The 23,851-nt window shown below is 34.9% G+C and overlaps 1 protein-coding gene across 4 annotated transcripts in view; it reads left to right on the top strand.

Moving 5' to 3' along the window:
* Positions 1-23,851, top strand: part of WAC (WW domain containing adaptor with coiled-coil) — a 121,914-nt gene that overhangs the window by 75,919 nt on the left and 22,144 nt on the right. For 3 of the 4 annotated variants that reach the window (XM_027841542.1, XM_027841541.1, XM_027841543.1), the window contains exon 7: positions 1,188-1,496. The exons of the other annotated variant lie outside the window; for it this stretch is intronic. In XM_027841542.1, coding sequence (XP_027697343.1) covers positions 1,188-1,496 — 309 coding nt within the window. The remainder of the gene's footprint in view (positions 1-1,187; positions 1,497-23,851) is intronic. 4 annotated transcript variants of the gene reach the window in all.

Here is a 23,851-nt window from a genome sequence, read left to right as displayed (position 1 = left end):
TAAAGGCAGAGATAGCTGCTTGGATCATGTCATGTGAAAGGATACTTTTTGTATTAACTTTTATAAATGTGAATATTTTTATTTCCTGAAAATTCCATTCTCCTTGGCGCATAAATATTTGGTGATAAATTAAGTTATATTTTGTTATGGTGGTGACTCAAAGTGGAGTTGTGTTCAGTTTTCAGACCTAGCTTGGTATGCACAAAGGCTTTATCCTGACTTGAATATTAAGGCATTTGTATTTTCAATTTTTCCATATTAACTACAGAGCTAGGAAACTACTTTAATTCAGGTTATGTTGGGTTTTTTGATTGTTTTAGTATATATATCTACATGTGGTATTGTTAGTAGTAAAATTTATTTTATGTACAGATTAGTTTTATATACCTTTTTAAAAGTTTAGTTGTAAGAAGGTATCTTTGTACCTAATGGTATCAACTAGGCTTTTTTTTTTTTTAAAGAATTTGATACAGACTGTTTTAAGGTAGTTTTATTGTGTGTCATGATTTACTTTTAACTTTTTTTAAACTATCATAAGATTCTTGTAACTAGCTTATTTTAATAAATTATTTATCAAATAGTCAGCTACCTAAAAACAGAGTTATCTAACCCTTAGTTTATGCTAAAATGATCAGTTGTATAGATAATAATTTAGAAGTAGGGTTAGTAATACAAGTGATATTACCTGTATTCTTTTTTGTATTGTATCCATTGTTCGTTTTTTTTTAAATCAGTGATTAGGGTCCAGCTATTTTGAAAAAGCCTTACTTATATTTATATTTTCTATTCAAATTTTAAAAACTGTTAGAATATTTTTATTTAAAATATATTATACTTCCAGATACACAGATAGACACAGAATAATTCATATATATTTTAATCATTTCTGTTGATCACATTTCTCAAAATTTAGAAAACTTGTGACCTAATTAGAGAAGGCATTTTGACATTTCAGTGTAGATATGAGGAGGGTGTATTTTATACTTAAGACTTACCTCTTCCATTGATCTTTGAAAATTTGCATGATGATAGAATTTCAGAAACTAACTAGGGTTGGAGGTTTATAAAAAGAAACTTAAGTATTAGTATAAGCATGTTGCTCAACTAGCCAATGTTAAAGACAGGTTTCTAACGTAATCTTTTTTTTTTCCCCTCATTCCAACATTCCTTTGCGAACTGAACAAAAGTGGAAGACAAGCATTCCAGTGATGCCAGTAGTATGCTCCCACAGAATATTTTGTCTCAAACAAGCAGACACAATGACAGAGACTACAGACTGCCAAGAGCAGAGACTCACAGTAGTTCTACGCCAGTACAGCACCCCATCAAACCAGTGGTTCATCCAACTGCTACCCCAAGCACTCTTCCTTCTAGTCCATTTCCTCTACAATCTGATCACCAGCCAAAGAAATCATTTGATGCTAATGGAGCATCTGCTTTATCAAAACTGCCTACACCCACATCTTCCATCCCTGCACAGAAAACAGAAAGAAAAGGTATGCCTGGTATGACCTCTATTGTTAGATATTGCACGTTGAAGTGGAATTTCTGGTATTAGTGTAAGATTTCCATTTGGTTTAAGAATTCTCTTAAAATTAGCCAAGAAAAATAATAAGTTCTTTAGAGTGACTTAATAAACATTCAATTACAGAGTAAGCTGTATATAATTTTTTAAAAATTGATTTAACGAACTATTTAAAATTTAAAAACTTAATTTATAACATATGTTACTAATTTAAATGACCTGCTAAAAAATAATGAACGTCCCTTCAGATTTGTATAAATTTTCAATTTTTTCTCGAATTGCATTAATGTTTCATCTCTTGAACTTTATAGGAATCAGGAATTTTAATACTAGGTGACATTTATGGCACAGTTTCAAATTACTTTATAATTTATGAATCACATTTATTTAATATAAGTTTATTCACAATATTTAGTTTGGAAAACAGACATAATGATTTCTTTAACACAATGGTCCTGAAATCAATAAGTAGTACTGTCTGGATTAAAGTATGAGATATAATAGTGAAGTAAATTAAACCAATAAAGCATTAGTCTCTATACCTACTCCATGGTCAGTTTGTGGGATAATAATTAATAACAATAATAAAAACAACATTAACAACAAATAGTATTTCTTACCTTAGGTAACAAGGTAACATGTCAGGAAAGACATGACACTTTATTATGAGTGTGAGATTTTAGTGGGGAAAAATCTCATCTTTCATAGTCAAAGGATGATATATGTAAAAATACTAAAGAATGGCTGTAAAGCATTGTATAAAGAAATCTGAGGGTATATACCCAACATTAATGCTGAGAATAATTCTAAATAGAGTGGGACTGGAAGCATTTATGGAGGGAGGTAACTATTGAGCCTCTGCTCAAATATTCATTCCACCTTGCCTTTTATTTTGTCAATGTTTAATTCAACATGCAACATTAATTCTATGACTATTTTAGATTACCTTATGAATTGTCTTACCATTTAAGGTATGCCACATCACTAATAAACAACCCCATGATAAAATATTTAATATGCAGTGGTATTTATCCCATAAAAATATGTTGTACCAAGTACTTTCTATCTACTAGCAATTATTTTTAGTGATAATACATTCCTTAATTAAAGTTTTATGCCAGAATTTTCAAAGAAATTTCTAATTTACCATGCGTAAACATACAGAGCCCTTTGGAGACAAGAGTATAAAACTAGATGTACTATTTCTTCCTCTTTTTACAGAGTTTCGTTGACTATATTTCTTCCTTAATTTCAAAATAGTTTCTTTTTTTTTTTATTATTATATTTGAGCCCTTCAGGCGTAAGCTTCATTTTGTATGAGAAAAAAAAAACTTGTGATAAGATTTCCATGAGAAAAAGATAATTGTGATAGACAAATACAGAATTAATCATAAATCTGATAGTTTTACTTGAACTTAACCATTGCTCAATTTTACATAAATAAAAATTACGTTAAAAATATTTCATCCTATAGTGTAGAGTAAGAATTTCTTAACATAGAATTTTCTCAACTATATTCACTCATTGCAGAGGTACTATTGATGGGCTTTGCCTATATGGATCTGAGAGAAAGAACATTAACTTTCCATGTGATATAATCTATAGTTCAACTTCATTCAGAATTACATTCATCTCTAGTCTAAATTATTTTAAAGTTTTTTAATTAGAAAATTTATCTTCTAGGGATATTTTATCAAAAAAAGGAGTCACTTTTTAAATGACTAGATTTTGTATTGGCCCATTTCTGGAAGACAGTGATATTCCTTGACTGGATGTCCTGTATTCAAATTCAGTTAACATTTATAAGTGCTTAAAGTGTGTTAAGTGCTGAAGATACAAACAGATATGACACGAAGATCAGGGCTTTTAAGAAATTTAATAGGAAGGAAAGAGCAATGGATTTGATGTTAAAGTACCTGGATATAATTTCCCAGGGAATAGTTGAGGATAATTCCAACTATGTAAGCTGCAGTAACTGGCAGGATGATTGTACCGTTAATAGAAAGAGCAGAAATAGAGGTAGATAAATGAGTTCAGATTTAATTTTTTGTTGAGATGCATAAGAAATAGGAAGCAGATAAACATTTAACTGTTTTCTGGATATATTTGATCATTGAAGCCATAGATGTTAATAAAATCAGAAAGAGAAATTATAGAGCGAGTAGAAAGGAAGGCCAAACACAGGGTCTGAGGAGGTTCAGAAAGAGAGTGTGAGGCATGTCACAGAAGCCAGGTTTTGAGGGTCTTGCCATCCTTCCAGTGAATTTGGAGTTACCCTCCCTTCTTTTTTCTTCATGTTGAAGCAGTTGCCAGTGGCGTCTTGTCATTTCTGCATCTGCAACATCTTTCGTATGTCTCTCCTCCTCTCAGCTGGCCGCCAGCCTTGTTCAGACCTGCTTTGCATTCAGACCTTCTTTGCTTTTTACCCAGACTATTTCAATAGCCTCCTAATTGGTTTCCCTGCTGTGCTGTAGTGAATAAAATGGTTGACTTGGGAGTCAGGAAGATCTGAGTTCAAACTCCATGACTGACACTTAATTGGCTTTGTGACCTTGGACATATTAACTTCACCTGCTGAGCCTTGATTTTCTCATCTGTAATAAGGGAGTGATATCTGTAGCTTATACCTCATACGACTGTTGTGAGGATCAGATTATGTAATTCCAACAAAACATTTTGACATCCAGTAATGATTACTTAATCTCTTCCTTCTTCATTCCATCCTTTACACAGCTGCCAAATTGATATTCCCAAAGCACAGATCTTATCATGCTTCTTCAGCTCTAGAAGCTCCAGTGACTCTTTTATTTCTGAATCAAAATAACAAACCTAGTATTTAGACCCATTCACAGTCTTACTCCAGCTACCACACATTATTCTCCTTTACCTATTCTACATTCCAGCCAAATTGGCCTACCAACTGTTCTTATGTAGCATTCCATTTTGTGGCACTCTGTCGCCTAGGCTTCCGATGCACTATGTCCGTATCTCTGTCTTATGTAATGAGATTTTTTCATTTGTCAGCCTGTGTGCCGCTTCCTACAGGAGGCCTATCCCAGTCTTCTTAAGTTTCTAGTTGTCCCATCCTCTCCCCTACCACCCACCCCCTTTACTTCGTATTTCTAGTTGTGTAAGTAGTTTTCTCACCTTAGAAGGTAAACTCTTTGAGGGCAGGAAAAGATTTCATTTTTGTTATCGGATTCCCAGACCTATCATCATGCCTAACCCATACTAGACACTTAATAAATGCTTCATGAATGAATAAAGGAGACCATATCAAGAAAGAAGAGATCGGTAGTTTCAGATGCTGCTGCTAATCTGTTGATTTGGATGAGGATTGAGGGGAAAAGGTCATTGTGTTTCAAAAATCCATGAATTGATAAAGAGTAGTTTCTTTAGAATGGTGGAGATAGAAAGCGTATTTCAAGAGATTTAAGTTAATTGGTGATAAAGAAGTAGGGGCAGCAAGCATAACTCTTGTTTGGTGGTGAAGAAGAAAAGATAGTTTGGGAATGTGGAGTGAGTGACTGAGGTCAGCTGTAATTTTAGAATATTTAGAAGGTGGTAAATGAGGATAGTCTGTAAGGAAATGAAGGATTTGGAGAAGGGGAAGAATATATTCCAAGAATCTGAAACTACTTTGTTGACAATTTCATCATTGAGATTATAGAATAATTGCTCAGGGAGACCACTCTTTCAATAAAGATAGTTTTGTTGACGAGATAGAGTGTTTGGTGACTTTGAAAGTAACACTTTTATTCATTCATTTATTTATTTATAGTTTATCATAACCATTTATCGAACCTACTCTTATACCCTATAGGAAAGATCTCCAAAAGTCATCCTTTAGACTCTGTCTCTAAAAACACAGAGGGCTGTCTCAGGAGGCAGCTAATTTTTATAATTCTTTAAGACTTTAAGAGAGGCAGTGAGGATAGTAGATATAGAGAAGTGGTGTGGTAGAGAGATAGTTGACCTTGAAGGTGAGGAAACTGGTGGACAAATCCTGCCTTGGAAATATATTGACCGAGTGAGCTTGGGCAAGTCACTTAACCTGCTCAGTACTCTAGCCAATGGTGTCAAACTCTTAGAATACCACAAATTAATGTTATCTATGTTGTATTATATTTTTATTTATTTTATTAAACATTTCCTGATTACCTTTTAATTGGGGGCACTGGGGATTTGACTCATGATCTAGGCAACTCTCTATAAGTTGCAGAGAAATTGCTTACCTGTGTTAGTAGCATGAACTCATGAAACTTAAAATCCAGTTACTTGTTAGCACTTTAAAAATTATTTCCTACAACACAGTGAGATAGGCAAGGCAGGAATTATTGGACCCATGTTACACCTGAGGAAACTGAAGATATATGAATTGCTCAAGGTCACAAAACTAATTACATTTACACTCTGATTTAAATTCATAGCGTCATGAATTTAGAACTAAAAGAGACTACAGAGGCTGTCCCCCTTCATTTTACAGATATGGAAACTGAGGCCCAAAGAGGTTAAATGATTTGCACAAGGTTACCGAAGTCAGTAAATGTTAGAGGTAGGATTTGAACCAAAATCCACTGGATTCTTTCCACTGTGCTGTGCTGCCCCTAATTTTTCCTCACTCTACATCCAACACTCTTTCCATTACGTCATTCTACCTCTCTAAAAATCTTTCCCCAAACAAAATTTTGATGGCACAATTTCAAATGATTTTAGTGAGAAATTAAACAGTGGCATCTAAAGAGAGCAATTGGGAACCTTCTGAGTTATAATTTTTTTAAGGAAATTGGGGGCCATTTTTAAACTAAAGAGTTGTTGATTTGGAGGGTTTTTTGTTTGTTTTTAAAGTGAATGACTTAAAAGACCATTAGGAGGCCAAATCCAAGTATAAGAATTTTAGGGGAAAAATGAACAGCACAACAAAAAACGTTATGGGAATGGATTTGCTTAGCATAGTACCTGGCACAAGAAGCACTCAATAAATACTTATTGATGATTGGACTATGTGAAATATAATGTCCCTTCCAATGCTGATTCTAACTTTTCAGTCCGAGGAATTTTTGCTTCTCAGATGATTTTGACTGACTAATGGCATAACAAGCTTAACCTTCATTTTGATCGTGAAATTTTTTCTCTTTCTATAGCCATATTTTGCCTTTTTCTTTTTTTCGTTGGTAGAAGGGATCTTAGAGTTCATTCATTATTAGTCAATAAATCACTCAGTCTGTATGTATTTTCTAAGTACTTATGTTAGGTCTTGTGGTAATACAAAGACAAAAAAAGGCAAACAGTTGCTATTCTCAGACAGCTTTCAGTCTAACAAAGAAAACCATATATACACAATATCAAGCAATATAGGATAGGGAGAACACTCACAATAAGGGTAGTACTGGGAATCTTCCTCATTTTACATATGTAGAAAATTAAGTTCAGAATGATTAAGGCTTCCGTGCAAGACTATGTAATTAGTGGCAGAGACTACTCGAATCTACTTCTCCTGACTCTGTTTCTACTGTACCATAAATTAGAATGGGGGAGTGTTTAGTGGGGGAATGATTAATTTGGTTTTGAAACAAGATAAATTTTAGACCTTCTCGCTAAGAATTTAGTGAGCTTTTCTGCAGGTTTCAATCAAGGGTCCCCTATCCGGAATATCATACTGGCCTGCTTGCTGTCCTTCACTCATCGCTTTTCATCTCCTGTATTCATTCCTTTCTACTGGCTATTCACAACGTCTGGAATGCTCTTCTTCCCAACCTCTTCTGTCAAGACTTGGCTCAGTTCAGCTTCTGCAGAAGGTCTTTCTCAGTACCTCCTTTTGTCTTCCCCTCTAAATTTACCATTCATTCTACTCTGTATAAATATTATATGTACCTATTTATTTACATGTTGTCTCCTCTGTTATTATGGTAATTTTTTGAGAACAGGAACTGTTTTTGCCTATTATTCATATTCCTAGGCCCAGACCTATCTAATGTAATTTCTATTGTCACCACCTATTCTCACCAATAACGTTTTCTTCCCTGATCCACTATGGAATGAAATAGTTTCACATCTTTTCTTCTACCTTTGATATTCAATTCTTTTCAGATTTTCCGAGATTTTTTATTTCTAGTAACAGTGAACAACAGGGCAAAAGTACTTCTTGCCTATTGTTGGAAAGGAGAATTTGGAGCCCAAAGATCTGCACTCAGATTCAGGCTGCAATCTATTACCTGTGTGGCCTTGGGCAAGGCAGTTTATCTCTTTGGGTCTCTGTTTCCTCATCTCTCAAATGAAAGGTTTGAGCTTGAAATCTATAATCCCTCTTTTTAAGATCCTATACACTTCATATTCATAAAATAAATATATCTCTATTGAAGAAAAATGTCCAAGTTTGTAAATTTAATCAATTTAATTTTAATTGATATTTCAGTGGATATGTGATCTCAGCAGTGTGGGAGTACCCTTAGTTGCTATAGATCCCAACCTGTTTATAATGGTTTATTCTTTGTGGTTCTTATTCATTAAGAATTTACTTGGTACTCTCTAAGTCTTCCTCTGATTCTTTCAATAATTTGTGAATTTTGCAGCATTGAGTTTTGATTATTTTGTTGTTGAATGCCATAAAGTTATAATAACCAATCTTGGACCCAAAGAAGAGACATCAGATGACAACCTCCCCCTTTCTTTGTAGAAATGGGATGATAATGGATATAGGATACTGCATATAATGGCTGACTCTTTCTGATTGTTTAGTTTTGAGGAACTTATTACTTCATACTTTAAAAAGGATGGCTCTCTGGGAGGGGTTGCAGGGAGAATATAGATTGGAGATATAGTGGGAGATACAAATGGATGTTAGTAAACACATGGACTTCTTTTCCTTTCACAACATAACTGGTCCAACTGCTTTTCCATTCATGCATGTCCTCGATAATCTTTTATGTCATATTGTTATTAATATGCTGTAGCCTAATTAGACTCAGTATGTGTCTTTCCTTTGCTCATTAGAATTTTTATGCTACTGAGGTCTTAATGTTCCCTGATTCTAGTCAGTGTAAAAAAAAATTTTTTTTTCATACTTGCTATGGTACTGTACTAATGATTCATGGATATATAATCATTACTGAGAGATAGCATCAAAAAAAGATAGACTTTCATCATAAATAGCACTTTAGGGTCACTGAAAGTGCAGTTTGCTAATGTAATCCAACTTATTCATCACTCGTTCTATTCTGCATACGACATGAGATCTGTTTGTGGTACCTGTGTAAGATCTAGTGCAACAGACTGCTTATCCAACTGTTTGTCAATAGTTTGATCGACTTTGATTTTTTTCATCTGCTTGTTTTCCAGCATGGGACAGCAGAACCAGTTTGTTTTATTGTTTTGCTTTGTTTTTTAGTGAAGCAATTGGGGTTAAGTGACTTGCCCAGAGTGACACAGCTAGTCAGTGTTATGTGTCTGAGGTCAGATTTGAATTCAGGTCCTCCTGACTCTAGGGCCAGTGCTCTGTCCACTGCACCACCTAGCAGTCCCAACCAGTTTGTTTTAAAGACTCATAAAGTAGGACTTAAAATGACCAACAAATCTTAAAAGGATATCCAAATGTCATTATTATTGGTTGGCATGTCAAGCTAAGTGCATTCAACCAAGTATCATCAAATAGAAGCATCAAATATACTTAACCAATTCTGAATTTGTGCAAATGGTCAGTGAAATTATCATGTAGAGCAGAGGTCAGCAAACTGCATCCTATTTTTGCACAACCCCAGCTAAGAATGCTTGTTACATCTTAAAATTTTATTGTATTTAAAAATGTGAGAACCACTATTAGCTTGAGGTACTATACAAAAAAAGGCCGTGGACTGTAGTTTGCCTATCCTCAATCTAGATGACTACATGCTGGTCATCCTGTCTCTCCTTGGCTAAGCTAGTTATAGGATATGCTATGAAAGCATATGCTCCCTTTCACTTTATTAGGTAATAAGTGAACCAGTGGAAAAGTTTTGCATTGCAATTTAAGAAACCAAGATAGTATTCCTCCTTGTACCATCCTTTGACCTTAGACAAATCACTGTCTTCCTGGGGCTGTTCAGTCATAAAAATTAACAAATTTAATTTCAATTTTATTTCCATTTGGCCTTTAAACTTTTTTCTTTTATCATTTCCATGTTTTCAGTGAGTCCTTTTTTAGTATACATTTCTGATTCTTGAATCAAAGGTTCATTTGAGGCTCAAAAATGTATTTTGTTTATGAACTTTCTTAGTATCTAGTCTCATAGTAATTTTTATTAAAATTTTTAAAATTATGAGCTTAAAAATAAACCTGAAGCATAGGGTTTGTTTCCTTTTTTATTTTTGTCCCTATGCCCAGCAAATTTTGTTGATCAACAAATGCAAATATTCCAATATTCAAAAATAAAAAATGAGAATTGTTTATGAAACTGGACTTGAGAAACTTTTATTTAAAAGTATATGTTAAATTTAACAAGGTAGTAATAAAATGCTCCATTTTCATCCTCTTCTGAACTTTTTGTTTTCTTCTATCAATTTTTGTTTTATTTATGCTTTTTTCTTCTTTATTTGCATTTCTGTAATTTCCTAGTAACTTATCCTGTAATCCAACCCCCATACCCCTAACAACCAAAAAATGAACAAACAACAGATCAGTCATGTTAAAGAGTTCTGACTTTCAGAGGAATACCGGGAACTGGATCATGCATTGACATTTAACTAAACTTAGGGGCAAGTCATTTGATTGCAATGTACCTCAAGCAGTTTTCTTTAGGTTTATCTACTAAGATGTAGAGGTTGCAGTCTATGTTGATGGAAGAGGTTCACAGCGCTGGACTTCTCCTAGATCTTTCCTGTATTTTTTTTAAACCCTTTCTCTTTCCCCCTGTATAAGAATCTTTTATGATGAGATTGTGAAACATAGACACTGGTTTCTGGGTGGCTTTTTTTTTTTTAATAATCCATTTCTATTATGTAAACTTTAATTTATAGTTGTGGTTGTCAAAATTTCATCCTATAACTGACACTCTTCCTTCAACATAAAGGGAAGCTGAGTGTTGCCAAAGTATGACAGTTTACATCATAGTTTAGTTCTCCCTTTTAGTGTCTCAGCAAGTTCTCCATGTGTAGAAAAAAACAAGACTCTTAATAGGTAGAAGAGATTTTAAGCAATATCTGTAGAACTTAACTTTATATTCTTTATGGGTCTTTACCCAGGTTTTAGAAAAACTGGTTTTCTATTAAACACTTTTTGTTTGACTTTGTAGTTCTTCATAAAGCTTATTAGCTTTGATGGGTAGTTGAGTTGACAGTAGTCATCTTAATATGTTTTAGGTGTTTATAGTGTTAAGAGTTTTTGCTGGTAAGTTTTTAGAACCATCAGAATAGCATTTTTAGAGTCACTTTACGGCTGTTGTATAAAACTGATCTTGAGGAAAAGTTAATTGAGTAGTATTACAAATTTTTAAAAAACAATTACTTTTATTATTGGCTTCCCATAGACTAATACTTTAAAATAAGAAAATGCTCTTTCCCAGTGCAGGTCAATAGCTATTGTGCAACTTAAGAGTTATAATGAGTTTCTGAGGGTACTTGGGTGAGGTTAAGTGACTTGCCCAGTGTATCACATTCTGTAGGTGTCAGATTCCTTTGTCTGAATCCACCACTATGTACTTTTCCAGAGTTTCTGTCACTTTAAGATTATGATTCTTTAAAATATTTAATGTCCATGGGCCTGTCAAATCTGTTAATTTATGATTCAGATTTTAAAATTGTAATTTATATATCACTTATATTCATTCCTGAATATGTGTTGCTGCTCTCTCCCATGGCAGTGAACCCATTCTGGGGGGAAAATAATGAAAAAATAAAAAAAACAGCATTTCAGCAAATTAAACGAATATTCCAATCAGCAAGCATTTCTTAAATGCCTTCTGTATACTAGACAAAGACATGATGCCATGTGTTAGGATACGAAGATAAAAATTAAATAGTCACTGCATTCTTGGAGTTTACATTTCATTGGAGGATGGCAGTATATGTCAGCGTTTCCTACCCTTTTTTGTGGCATTTACCCCTTTGGCAATCTGGTAAAGCCTATCTACCTCCCTCCTCTCAAAATTTTTTCAAATACATAAAGCACATAGGATTACAAAGGAAACTAATTACATTGAAATAGTTACCAAATATTAAAACAAGTTCACAGACTCTATAAGAACCTCTGATTTATGCAATATTTCTTTATGGTGACCAAGCATCAAAACACTTGGATTATTGTAGACCTGAGCATAGGAAACTCAAATTTGAAATTGCAGAAATACAATACAGAACCAACTTCATTGCTTACACTTCTTTAGTTCTAGGCCTTTTCTGTAAAATACAGCTTAGTAATTTTGATAGTTAAGTTTTTGAGATTGTTAATGGTGTAATTTTGATAAATTCTCATGCCTGAGAATCTGTAAAATAATTTTATGAATCATTCTTTGGTAATATGCTCCCCCTACTGGCAAAACTGCAACATTGGTTGACAGTTTAATAGTTTTATAGTAAGATAATTGGAAAGTAAACAGAGGTGGAAGCATTGGTTTTACCCAAAACTAATAAACTTCCAACATTATCTTCCCTGGAAAATTATTTTCATTTTTGCACCTATTGATTAAAGTATCAAAGTTCATTATTTCACTTGATTTTTGTTGATTTTGTTTAATTCTGAAATTAATGTGTATATAGTTTAAGTGAAAATTTTTATACTTTTTTTCCAATTACATGTAATAACAATTTTTAACATTCATTAAATTTGGAGTTCCAAATTCTCTCCCTTCCCTCCTCCCTCCTTGAGAAAGCAAGCAGTTTGATATAGATTGTGTGTGTGTAGTCATACAGAAAAACACAGTTCCATATTAGCCATGTTGCAAAAGAAAACAGACAAGAAAAATAAAGTTTAAAAGTATGCTTCAATCTACATTTAGACTCCCATCAGTTCTTTCTGTGGAGATGGATGGCATTTTTTTTCTTGTGTCCTTCAGAATTGTCTTGGATCATTATATTGCTAAGACGAGCTAAGTCATTTATAGTTGGATCATCATACAATATTGCTGTTACTGTGTACAATGTTCTCCTGGTTCTCATTTCACTTTGCATCAGTTCCTGTCTTACCAGGTTTTTTTGAAACCGTCCTTCTTGTCATTTCTTATAGCATAGTAGTACGCCATCATGATGAGTATATATTTTGAAGAAATATTTATAGTCCTACTTTGACAGAATATCAAGGCATAGCACGCTTATCACATTCCTAGCTAGGGTCATAAAACTGCTTGGTGGTTGAGTCAGGAATTGTACTTTGGGCTTGTGACATCTAGTGCATTTTACTTCCATAATGCCATGGTCTCTCTAGATAAATAGTCCAGATTCTGCTTTTAGTTTTGGCTTTTTATAAAAACTGGTTAAGGAAATGAAAGAAAACAATAGAAAAGCAGCATGATGTAGTTAATGGCTAAAGTTGTAGGCTTGGAATTACGTAGAACTAGGTTCAAATTCTTCCTCAGACACTTATTAGCTATGCGACTGTGGATAGTTCACTTAATCTCTCTTGCCCTTTGTCAATTGAGGAGGTCAATAGGTGATCTCAAAGGTCCCTTCCATAAATTTATGATCCCTCAATGTACTTCTCTTGCAAGAAGAATGAGATTCCGACTGGAAAAGATAAATAAATATATGTTTAGAGATGGAGAGATGGTGAAAGAGCACTTAGCCACTTAAAAATGAATTTAGGTCTCCAGACCCAGGGTAATCATACTCTAAAAGACTAAATATGTAATCATAAGCCACTGTTTATATTTGAATAAACATGGAGGGTCATAAGAAGATTAGAGACCTTTAACTGTTCAAAAAGGCAAACATTTTTGAGGTGAGATCATAGATCTAGAACTAGGGATATTAGAGGTCCTTTATTCCAACTCTCTGAAAAATAAGAGGTTGTACGGTACAGATAAGGAAACTGAGGTCCAGAGAGGTAAGTGTCAGAGCTGAGATTTGAATTGAGGTCCTGTTATTTGAAAAGCAGTGTTCTTTCTGTGATGCCACAGGTTTCCTGTAGTAGAATTATGTCATTGGTTATTAGAATTGAGGAGATGGAGTTGGGAGGCTAGGATGCACAACAAAAATCTACGTGTATGTAGTAGTACTCATCCAAGACAGGGTGGAGAAGATACCTGCATCACCTGAACTCCAAGAAATGAGGGAGGGTAACCTTGACCAATTTGTTATTATTGATGCTGCCAATTGTTTACACATGACGTGTATCTCCATTGACTTTTGAGTGACCCATAATTTTGATTCCTCAAAGAGTGTGGTTTTCTATGATTTGTAGGAGTAAAGTATCCCTCAAAGATTCTTGATGTTATCAAAATATACTGTATTTTGGGTAAATCTTCAGGTCATCAAAATTGCATCCTACTTTCTTCTTCTTTTTCTTCTTTTATCCTGGACCTAGTGCATGGTATCCATCTGCAGTATTTATCTAGCCAGTTTTACGGGTTGTCCATGCAGTTAAGTGCATCATAATCTAGATAGTTAGCCTTCATCGGCTTGTTTTTTTCCTGATTGTTAGGCCAAACTCTTTTGAGTGATTGTGGATTTCTTTTAGGAGGCTCTGCAGTGTTCCAGGGCTTGATGCAGTCAACGCACTATCATCCACAAACAGGAGCATCTACAAGACCACCATCTCTAAGGAATCCTTCTTCTGTTTGGACTCTGTGCTGGATGTCCTTCATGATGGTGGCAAACTTTGCCAACATACATATATCCCGCTTGATGTTAATAGAGGAGTGTTAAACAAGGCGAGCATACATATCATTATTTTATTCCTTGCTTGATAGTAATCACCAATTGATTTTCAACCAGAGTTATCTCTATAGTTATAATTATCTCTATAACCAAGCCTTGTATGATCTTGATACATACATGAGAGATACTGTTTTGGAGAAGTGCTTTAAGGCTGCATTTTGACTGAAACAATTTTTTAAAATAGGCAGCATTAGACTCTGATATTCCTTGGACTTTTTACTTAATTGTGTTACTGAAAAGATACGGTGTGCTACACAGTATCACTTTTAAAAGTCACTTGGTCTTCTCTGGCATTTTCCTTAAGCATACTTTGACCTGTGTGTAGATTGTTTTTCATTAATATTTTGTAAAGATGGGTAAATTAGTAATATGGGTCAGTAGTGCCTAATTTCATGTAACCTTTTTTGAGTCATTTTACACTCTCAGCTTTTTCCACATCTTTGGTATATTCCCTTCCTTCAGATTCCTTAACACTCACTTATGCTACTTCGTGCATAAATCTCTATGGTGCATACTTAACTTGGTCTGCCTGCTCTTTCCATCTTTGTTTTATTTAGTGCCACAACTCTCATTTGACTCCTACTGGACTAAAATGTTGAGTCCAAACATCAACAAGTGTATGTTCCTGTACATGTGTGTATGTGTGTGTGTGTGTGTGTGTGTGTGTGCATACACACAGAATAAATGTAAGTAGTTAAATACATGGTGTTTAGGACACTAGCAGTTGGGGAACAGGGAACATGGTGAAGGAAGAAAAGAATTCTATAAGGTAATGAGGGGGGACGAGTGTATTCCCAGCATGGAAGATGGCTAGTGCAAAGACATGAAGAAGGGAGATGGAGTATGGTGAGTGTGGCACAGAGAAAAGGCTGGTTTGACTGGATCACAGAGAGTGAGTGGGGAGAATAATGTCCAATGAGGCTGGAAGGATTGGTTGGGGAGATTGTCTTAAGGGCTTTACAATTTAAACATGAGTTCATGTTTGATTCTAGTGGTGATAGGGAGGCACTTGGAGTTGATTTAGTAAGAAAAATGCATGGTCCCATCTATTGTACGGGAAAATTACTTTGACAGCAGTGTGGACAGTGGATTGAAATGGGAAGACATGAGGTAGGAGAGCAACCAAGAGGCTGTTGTAAAATAATATGGGAGAGAGGTGAGTAGCACCTAAAAACTAAGGCAGTAGCTATATGAATAAAGAGAAGTGATTAAATGTGGGAGACACTGTGGAGATAGAAATGGCAAGTTTTTGTCAACTGATTGGAAATAGGGGTGAGGGGAAGTGAGGAATTGGAGATAATGCCAAAGTTACTGGACAGATGGAGTGGTTCCTTTGAGAAAAATAAGAAGTTCGGAAGAGAGATGCTTTTGGGCAGAAAAATAATAAGTTCAGTTTTGATATAATGAATTTAGTATGTCTCTTGGAATTCCATTTTGAAATGCCTGATAAGTAATTGGTGATGTAACAGAAGCTGAAGGGAGATACTCAAGCTGGATGTATAGATCTGTGAGTTATCCTCATATTAGAACTGAAGAGAGTATAGAGAAGAAAAGATGGAGCATTGTGGTATACTCTCAGAGGAGTAATGATATGATGAACTGTCACGGAGTGTTTAGACAAGCAGAAGGCAAACCAGGAGTGAGTACTGTCCAGAGAGCCCAGAGAAGGGAACAAGTGGTCAAAGTAGCTATGTGAAGGAAGAGAACGGAAAAATACCACCAGATTTGGCAGCAGGTAACTTGGGAGATAATCAGTTGTAAAGCTGAAATGGAATAGAATTGACATCTGATGATTATGTGTGAGGTTCTGTGGGGAGAAGAAAGAGTCATTAGTGATTATTGGTTACTAGGAAGACGATGGTGCCCTCAGCAGAGATAGAGAGGCTTGAAAGTTTGGCTTGGAGGTGAGATGTAGATCCAAGGCCACCTCCACATCAAGATAAAGTAGCTGAGGATAACTTTGTTGGATACCTGTGCACACAGATACTCAAAAAGATTTGTGATGTTGTGGATGTGGTTCTCTCCATCAGTACAGACTGTAGACCACCCGTGCTTCCCTGTCCAGTGCATCTGTCACATGAGTCTGTCATGGGGAAGTCGGCCCAATATGTGGGGGGCCAGTCCTTGATTTTTCCTGATAACATTCTCAAGCTGTCTGCTAGTTATCCCTTGTCCTTGCTGCTTCCTTGACCTGTTATCATTTCACCACCAGGTGGATGCAGGAGAGGGCTGGGCCTGGAGTCAGAAAGACCTGAATTAAAATCTAGCCCCAGACATTCATTAACTATGTAACCCTGAACAAGTCACTTCACTTCGATTTGCCTCAGTTTCTTCATCTGTAAAATGGAGATAATAATAGCAACCTGCTTCCCAGGGTTGTGACGATCAAAAGAAACAAAAATTGTCAAATGCTTAGCACAGTGTCTGCTGGCACATAATAAGAGCCATATAAATGTTAGCTTTTATATTCTTGTTATCATAAGGAAGCTAGGTGATGAAGTGGACAGAGTGTTGGGCCTGGAGTCAGGGAGACCTTAGTCCCGATTTGACTTTAGATACTTCCTCACTGTGTAAATCTGGGTAAGGCCCTTAACATCTGTGTGTCTCAGTTTCCTTGTCTGCATAATGAGGATAATAGTAGCGCCTACCTCCCAGGGTCGTTGTGAGGATTGAATGAAGTACCTGGAGCATGCCTGCTGCATAGCACATGCTTAATAAATAAATCCTTTCTTTCCTTCCTCTCTCCCTCCCTCCTTTCCTCTTCTTTGACATTCCTTATTCTTTCAATTTTGCAGTGGCTTCACACTCACCGTGAGCCTGAGCATAGTCCACTCTTGTCATTCTGCTTTTTGATTCGATGAAAACTTGTGTGTTCTAAGGCTTTTTTTTTTAAACTTTTTTTTTTTATAGGCAGTTGGGGTTAAGTGACTTGCCCAAGGTCACACAGCTAGTAAGTGTCAAGTGTTTGGTCTGAGGCCGGATTTGAACTCAGGTCCTCCTGACTTCAGGACCAGTGCTCTATCCGCTGCACCACCTAGCTGTCCTGTGTGTTCTAAGTCTTAAAGATACACAACACCGATAAAATATTGATATTAAAAAGATGAGCCTTTCTGAGAAAACTTTGGGGTCATTAAAAAAACTGCTATTTCCTGAAGGTAAATCTATCCCACCCTCCTCTTGTTTGATTTTGGGCTTAATTTATTACCTTTTGAAACTCTCCATCCCAGATTGAGAGATGTATTGATAAAAAATTTCTGTAGGTTAACTGCCGTAATGTGGGTTTATCCATTTGGTTTTTCCAATGTGAATGGTTAAGTCAAACTCTTGAGACTTGATACAACTAGCATGATGTCATGTGCCAGCAAGCATATTGTAAGACCTCACTATCCCTAGAAAATCCCTTGCAACTTGGATTCTGCTCTGGATTATTTCTGTCCTAGAGGCTAACATTTTTGGCTAGAGTATTTTTACCAGTGTTATGCCTCACCTGATGTTTGAGATTAGTGATTTGAATGAGTTTATCTCAGTTTTTATATTTTTCAAGGAATCTTTGAATTAAGTATGGGAGACACCTTATTTACAAGAGTCTTTGAGGGGTCTTTTGGTCTTCTGAATCAAAGGTTTCTTTATAATTAATGTCATTTGCATAAACCTGTCTTTTCCCTTGCTAGTATATCAATGGAGAGTGCCCTTCATGCATGTCAGTGTTTTGTTCATATGTGGAAGTAGGTAAAAAGGCCATAGTTCTTAATGGCTTCTCTTTTTGGGATTTGTTTGTGTTTTGTTTTTGTAAGGGTGAGGTATGAGATCTGAGAGTTTTTCCCACACCCTAACATCTTCCTTTTCACACCTTAACAATTGTATCTTCTCCATGTAGACTTGATCTAAGTCAGTTGTTACGTTTTTCCTCATCTTTGTATTCTTCAGTAACATTTTGCCTTCCTCTACAAGCACATCTAAACTGATGCTATTGTCCTGGTTGGTGAAAATAATTGCTCATAAATTTTTTTTATTTTTACTGCTTTTCTTCTGTTATCCAACTTTAATTTTTCACTTTTATGTATTCTAGGGATTTCTTTGGTTACATGGGCATCTTCAAGGCTTTCTTTAAAGTGGCCGTGCTTTCCACACTGCTTTCTTCTGCATTTTGGATGATGCTGTTCTTAATCTTCCATCATCCTTTTTAAAATTATATGTTTAATTTCTAAACCATTATGTTCAGAACTATTTTCTCTTTGACTGCCGTCTCCCTCACTTTGGCAAGTAACTCACATATCTGCTAAGTAAGGCACACTTGGTCTCATGGATTCTTTGTTGTGGCATTGATTTGCATTGATTAAAAATGTCTGGATTTTGTTATAATTGGTCTGCTTTCTGTTGTCCCTTGCCTGTTTCTCATTATCCAGTGACTTTTTTGAATAGGTCAGGATTGAGCTGCATCAATTGCATACTATTTTCCTCTTTTATGTTTATTCTTTTAGCTTTCTACCAATTTATATCTTTGCTCTAACAAATTGTCAAGTGCAATTGCACGTGTTTGTTTATGCATGTATTTCCAGATCTCTGATTTTTCTTGATATACAGAATCCAGGTGAAGAATTCATACCAACATGAATATTCTGTAACTTAATCTTACTATCCTGGGAAAATGAGAGATTTTAAATAGTTAGAAAAGTTTTTATTGCTGAGGAGAGAGGTGAGACTTGTTCAAATTACCCCTGCAACTCTTTGATCTGTAGCAAAGTATCTTATTCTCTGGGGATTCCCTCCCTTTCTCATTTTCTGCATTAGGACATTGTAAGACAAAGTATAGTTGGGTGGGAATAAGAATGGGTTCTGGGAATCTTCTTGTACCTAACAGCTCTATAGTATTAGAAAATATATAAATTTTGCAAGGAGAGCACATGCCCTCTTCTGTATCTCTCCATGTCTGTCTGTTTCTCTGCTGCTAGCTGATGCCCTCTTCTGTCTCTCTCTCTCCATGTCTGTCTGTCTCTCTGCTGCTAGCTGTGTGTGTCTCTGTGTGTCTGCGTCTGTGTGTCTGTGTCTTTCTCTTTGTATCTTTGTCTCTAAGCCACTCAGGGCAGGGATTCAGGCAGTCACTGGAAGCATACCATTCATTCGAAGTGCTCAGCCTCCCTTACCTTGTAGTTCTACTGACAGCTGGTGTGCCCAAGAGATATACTGTGTGTGTGTGTGTGTGTGAGTACAAAATAGGTTGCTCCTGCTTCTGCTGCTATTGGAGAAACCAACAAAGCTTAAATTAGGTCTGTGGTAATAAGATTTTATATATATATAATAGTAAGATTTATATATATATATATAATACATATATATATATATAATCTATTATATGATGTCCTTAGCATTATGTAAATCATATTTGTGAAAACAAGTTTTAGTTGTTTTTGACCAATAAGGAAGTTGTCTTTAGCCAAATCTAGAGATACAAATGGTTAAATTAGTTTTAAATTGTTTTTCATCATCTTCCTGTTATTTTGGTAGATAACTGAGGGCGTTAATTTACCACCTTGTTGGCAGTTTTCCTTACACTATCATATCATCATCTCTCCTTATTGTTATCAGAATTTTGCCAGCCAGGTGATTTTTTTTTTTTTTTTTTACCATAACTGTCTATGAATACTTTGTTAAAGGCTATGGTCTACATGGAGCACACATTCATGTAAATGATGTTATGGGTCTCTGAATGATTTTCTTTTTGCCTTCTCTTGTAATTTTAGATAGTATTTTCCTGGGGCCGAAAGAATTCCATTATAATATGCCTTGCCATATGAGAAAAGGTTGACTTATCCTTACTAGACATCTAAATTTAGAAAAGAAAATTAAAAGAAAGGCAGAACGTTTGGACTTTCACATTTGATTTAAATATCTATACTAACCATTCATTCATTTAGTTATTTATTTGCAAGGCTGTCAGGGTTAATTGACTTGCCCAGGGTCACACAGCTAATGAGTATCTTGTGTCTGAGGTCAAATTTGAACTCAGGTCCTCCTGACCGAAGTGATCTATCCACTGTGCCACCTAGCTGTCCCTAAATATTTATTTCTTAAGAAAATGGAAGTGAATTGACAAGTGAAGAAACTTTTACTGAACCTACTGATTGGTTCTGATTGTTTTAAAAAATAAATTCAGTTAAATAGGGTTAAAATTACTGGAGAGGTGACCATTACAGATGAGAATGAGTCCGCGAAATATCCTGACATTTTAAAGAAAATAATCAAAGGTAGATAGACTCATCAATAGATTTTTACTGTGGATAGAACAAGCTAATTCTGGAAAAAGATGCCTTGTGGAACTTCTAAGGAAGAAAAAAACTTAATCTAGATTTAAATTGTATTAGGAACACCTATGAGGTAATGCAGAAGGAGATTCAAATTAAAACTAATTGATCTTGAAATCGTGCACTTTGAGAAGCTGTAACACACCTATCACTTCCATTTCTTCAGTGGTCATATTCAAGAAAGCATGGGTGACTAAAATGGTTTGAAGACTGGTTTTTAAGTTACTTTAGCCCCCCGGCTGTTGAAAAATATTGCAAAGATAATTTTAGATAATGCTCTAGGCATCTGACCATGCAAATTTGCCAAAATTTAAACAAAGAGAAAATGGTTCCATGTATGCTAAAAATCTTAACAGTAATTTTTTTATATCACATTCAGCCATTTAAAATTTTTTGTTTTCTGTATGTACTCTTACTTTATGATAAACTTGAATTAGAATTACATTTTCATTATCCTTTTCTGTTATATTAGATATAATTCTAACTTCTAGTAATGTGAATTCACATAATTTGACCATTTCACAAGATTAATTATTTGTATTAGTCAAGAACTAACTGTAGTAGTAGTACTAGTAACTACATGTCCATACTAAAAATTTACATCTTACTATAGGAAAAATATCTTAATGTTTATTTTGAAATAGAATGTCTTTGTGGTAATAATAAAATCACATTTATAGAGCATTCCAAGGATCCCAAAGCATTATTTACTCAGGTTCACATAGATAATAAGTAACAATATCAAGAATCAAACTCAAGTCCTTTGCCTCCAAAAATCTTGCTCTTTCCATTGTACTGTACTCCTTCCTTTAATGATCTCTCAAATTTGTTTGGCAGTATTCTATTAAATGCTAAAGTGTTTAGCATTTTGTGGAAATCATTGGAGTCCTCCAACTGTATCAGTTTTCCCTCACTCTTAACTGCATGACCACCAGCTACCCCCTTTCTCATCCTGTGTTTCCTAGATAATATCCTTTGTTCTACTTGTTTCTTACAAGTCACTGTTGGTAATTTGCTGCAGCCTACTAATAATTCATTGTTTATCTTCTCTGTTAACATTTTATCCCCTTAAGTTTTTTTCCCCCAGACGTTGTGGTAGTAATAATAATGAATACTCACAGTTGACATATTGTCATTTATATATCATTTGAAGGTTTACAAAATCCTTTCTACCTAGAAGGCATGTGAGGTAAATAAGTAATTATTCCTGTTTTTCACATGTATAAAATTGAGGCATATATAAGTTACTTTATGTCCCAGTGAACACACAGAAGTAGTCCATATTAGACTTGAAATCACATGCCTTTTTCTACCATTTCAGTCTGCCTTTATCTTAATTTTTAGTTGTTCTAGCTAACAGATGCTAAGAAAGATAGGGTTTTATTTGAGTGAGCAGCCTTGAATATTTTAAAGACAGTCCACAGTTTCTCAAATAATATCCAGCATCCTCTAGTCTTTTGCCTGTTCAAAATACTCAAATGGGATGCCCATCCAATTACACCCTATAACCTGGGTAATATGTATCCCTCGTTGGCTTGTTTTTTCGTATATAAATCCATCTCTTTTGAGTTATGATGCATTTCTTTTTTTTGGAGGCCCCCTTGTGTTCAAACACAGTACTGTCAAACAGTAGCATCTGGACAACACTATTTTCTGTCAATCCCTTTTCCATTTGGATTCTGTGTTAGATATTCTCCCTAACTGTGACAAACATAGAATATATATCTTTCAATTTTATGCTTTGTTTGGTATTGATAATTAGAAGGTTGTTAATCAAAATTAACCTCTGTAGTTTGTCAGTAAAGAAATCTTCCTAACACATACATGGGAGACAACTTGTAAGAAGGCCTTTAAAAACGGCTTTGTTTTGCTTTCACTGAGTTAAGTGCTTTTAAATAGAGATATTCCATTTTCTATCGTCCGCACAATTCAGGCAACTGCCACAAAAGACATGGGTATGCTATAGAAAGGTATGTGTGAAAGTCTACTTAGTCTCTTTCTCTATATTCAGAAAAGAAAGAGAAGAAGGAATGGGGGGGGGCATTTATTAAATGTTTACTACGTGCTTTTGACATGTGTAATATATTCATAAAACATCTTCAGTTATCCCTAAACTCTTCATGAAAATAGGACCACAAATAAGTAATTACTGATACCTTCTCATTGCCTTTTTAGGGTAATGATCTATGAATTTTTCTATACTCTTGAAATTTTCCTATCCCTCTAATATTTTAAAAATTAATGCCAAGAGTAACTTTAAAAACATATCGTCTCTAGCACCTGTGCCTTCTGTTTATATTTGAGGTAATCTAATTCTTCCATATTTCACTTTTTGAGTGCCATTTTGAATTTTCCATATGGCAGATTTTATAATGAATTACAACCATATGTGATTGTTTATCATCAGTATTAAAAAAAAGATCATTAGATACTTAACAGTTCTTTTCCATTTCTTTTAATTGTTGTCTTTTATTTTGTTGTCTTTGATGGGTCCCAGTATGCCCTTCCTCTACCCAAATTGCTGTCCCTTACAACAAATAAAAAAGAAAAGATCAGTTCAGGGAAACTAACCAGCACATCACACACATATGACAGTAATGTACTATTCCACAGCCATAGTCCCTTTCTTCACAGAGTAAGACAAAGAAAAAGAGAAGAGAAGGTAAGATGTGCTAAACAAATAGCTTATAAATTGAATAGAAAATGGAGCTTAAACCTGGTACTTTAGAAGCTTTCACTCCAGAAGGGTTACAGAGAATATATACAAAACAAATGAGAATGGTCTAGCCCACAAATCAGAAAATAAAATTCAGAATCGAAAGGAATAGAAGATAAAAAATGAGAGCAAAGCAAGGAGAAACTTCTTTTATAGGTTGCAGTTAAATTGAAGTAACTAAAAGCCAGAGGTAGAAGGAGAATCTTAAAAAAAACAAAACAAACTAAACTGCGTAATTAAGTGGGGAAATAAAAAGGGAAAGGGGACAAAAATGGATAAAAGCACAAAGTAATAAAGTAAAATCAACTTAGGAAAGTGTAGGTGAATGAGTTCAGGAGAAGGGGGTAGTGTATAGGAATAGATGAGAATCAAAATGCTTTAAGCTACTAATCAAAGAGACAGATTGCTGACTTAGAGTAAGAGTATTCAAAATATACTAAAGATATAAATGGCAGAAAACACAAT

Source organism: Vombatus ursinus, unplaced genomic scaffold, assembly GCF_900497805.2.
Source record: "Vombatus ursinus unplaced genomic scaffold, bare-nosed wombat genome assembly UNPS02014861.1, whole genome shotgun sequence".
Classification (NCBI taxonomy): Eukaryota; Metazoa; Chordata; class Mammalia; order Diprotodontia; family Vombatidae; genus Vombatus; species Vombatus ursinus.
The sequence above is the reverse complement of the archived record's forward strand: the minus strand, read 5'-3'. Positions and strand labels throughout refer to the sequence as shown.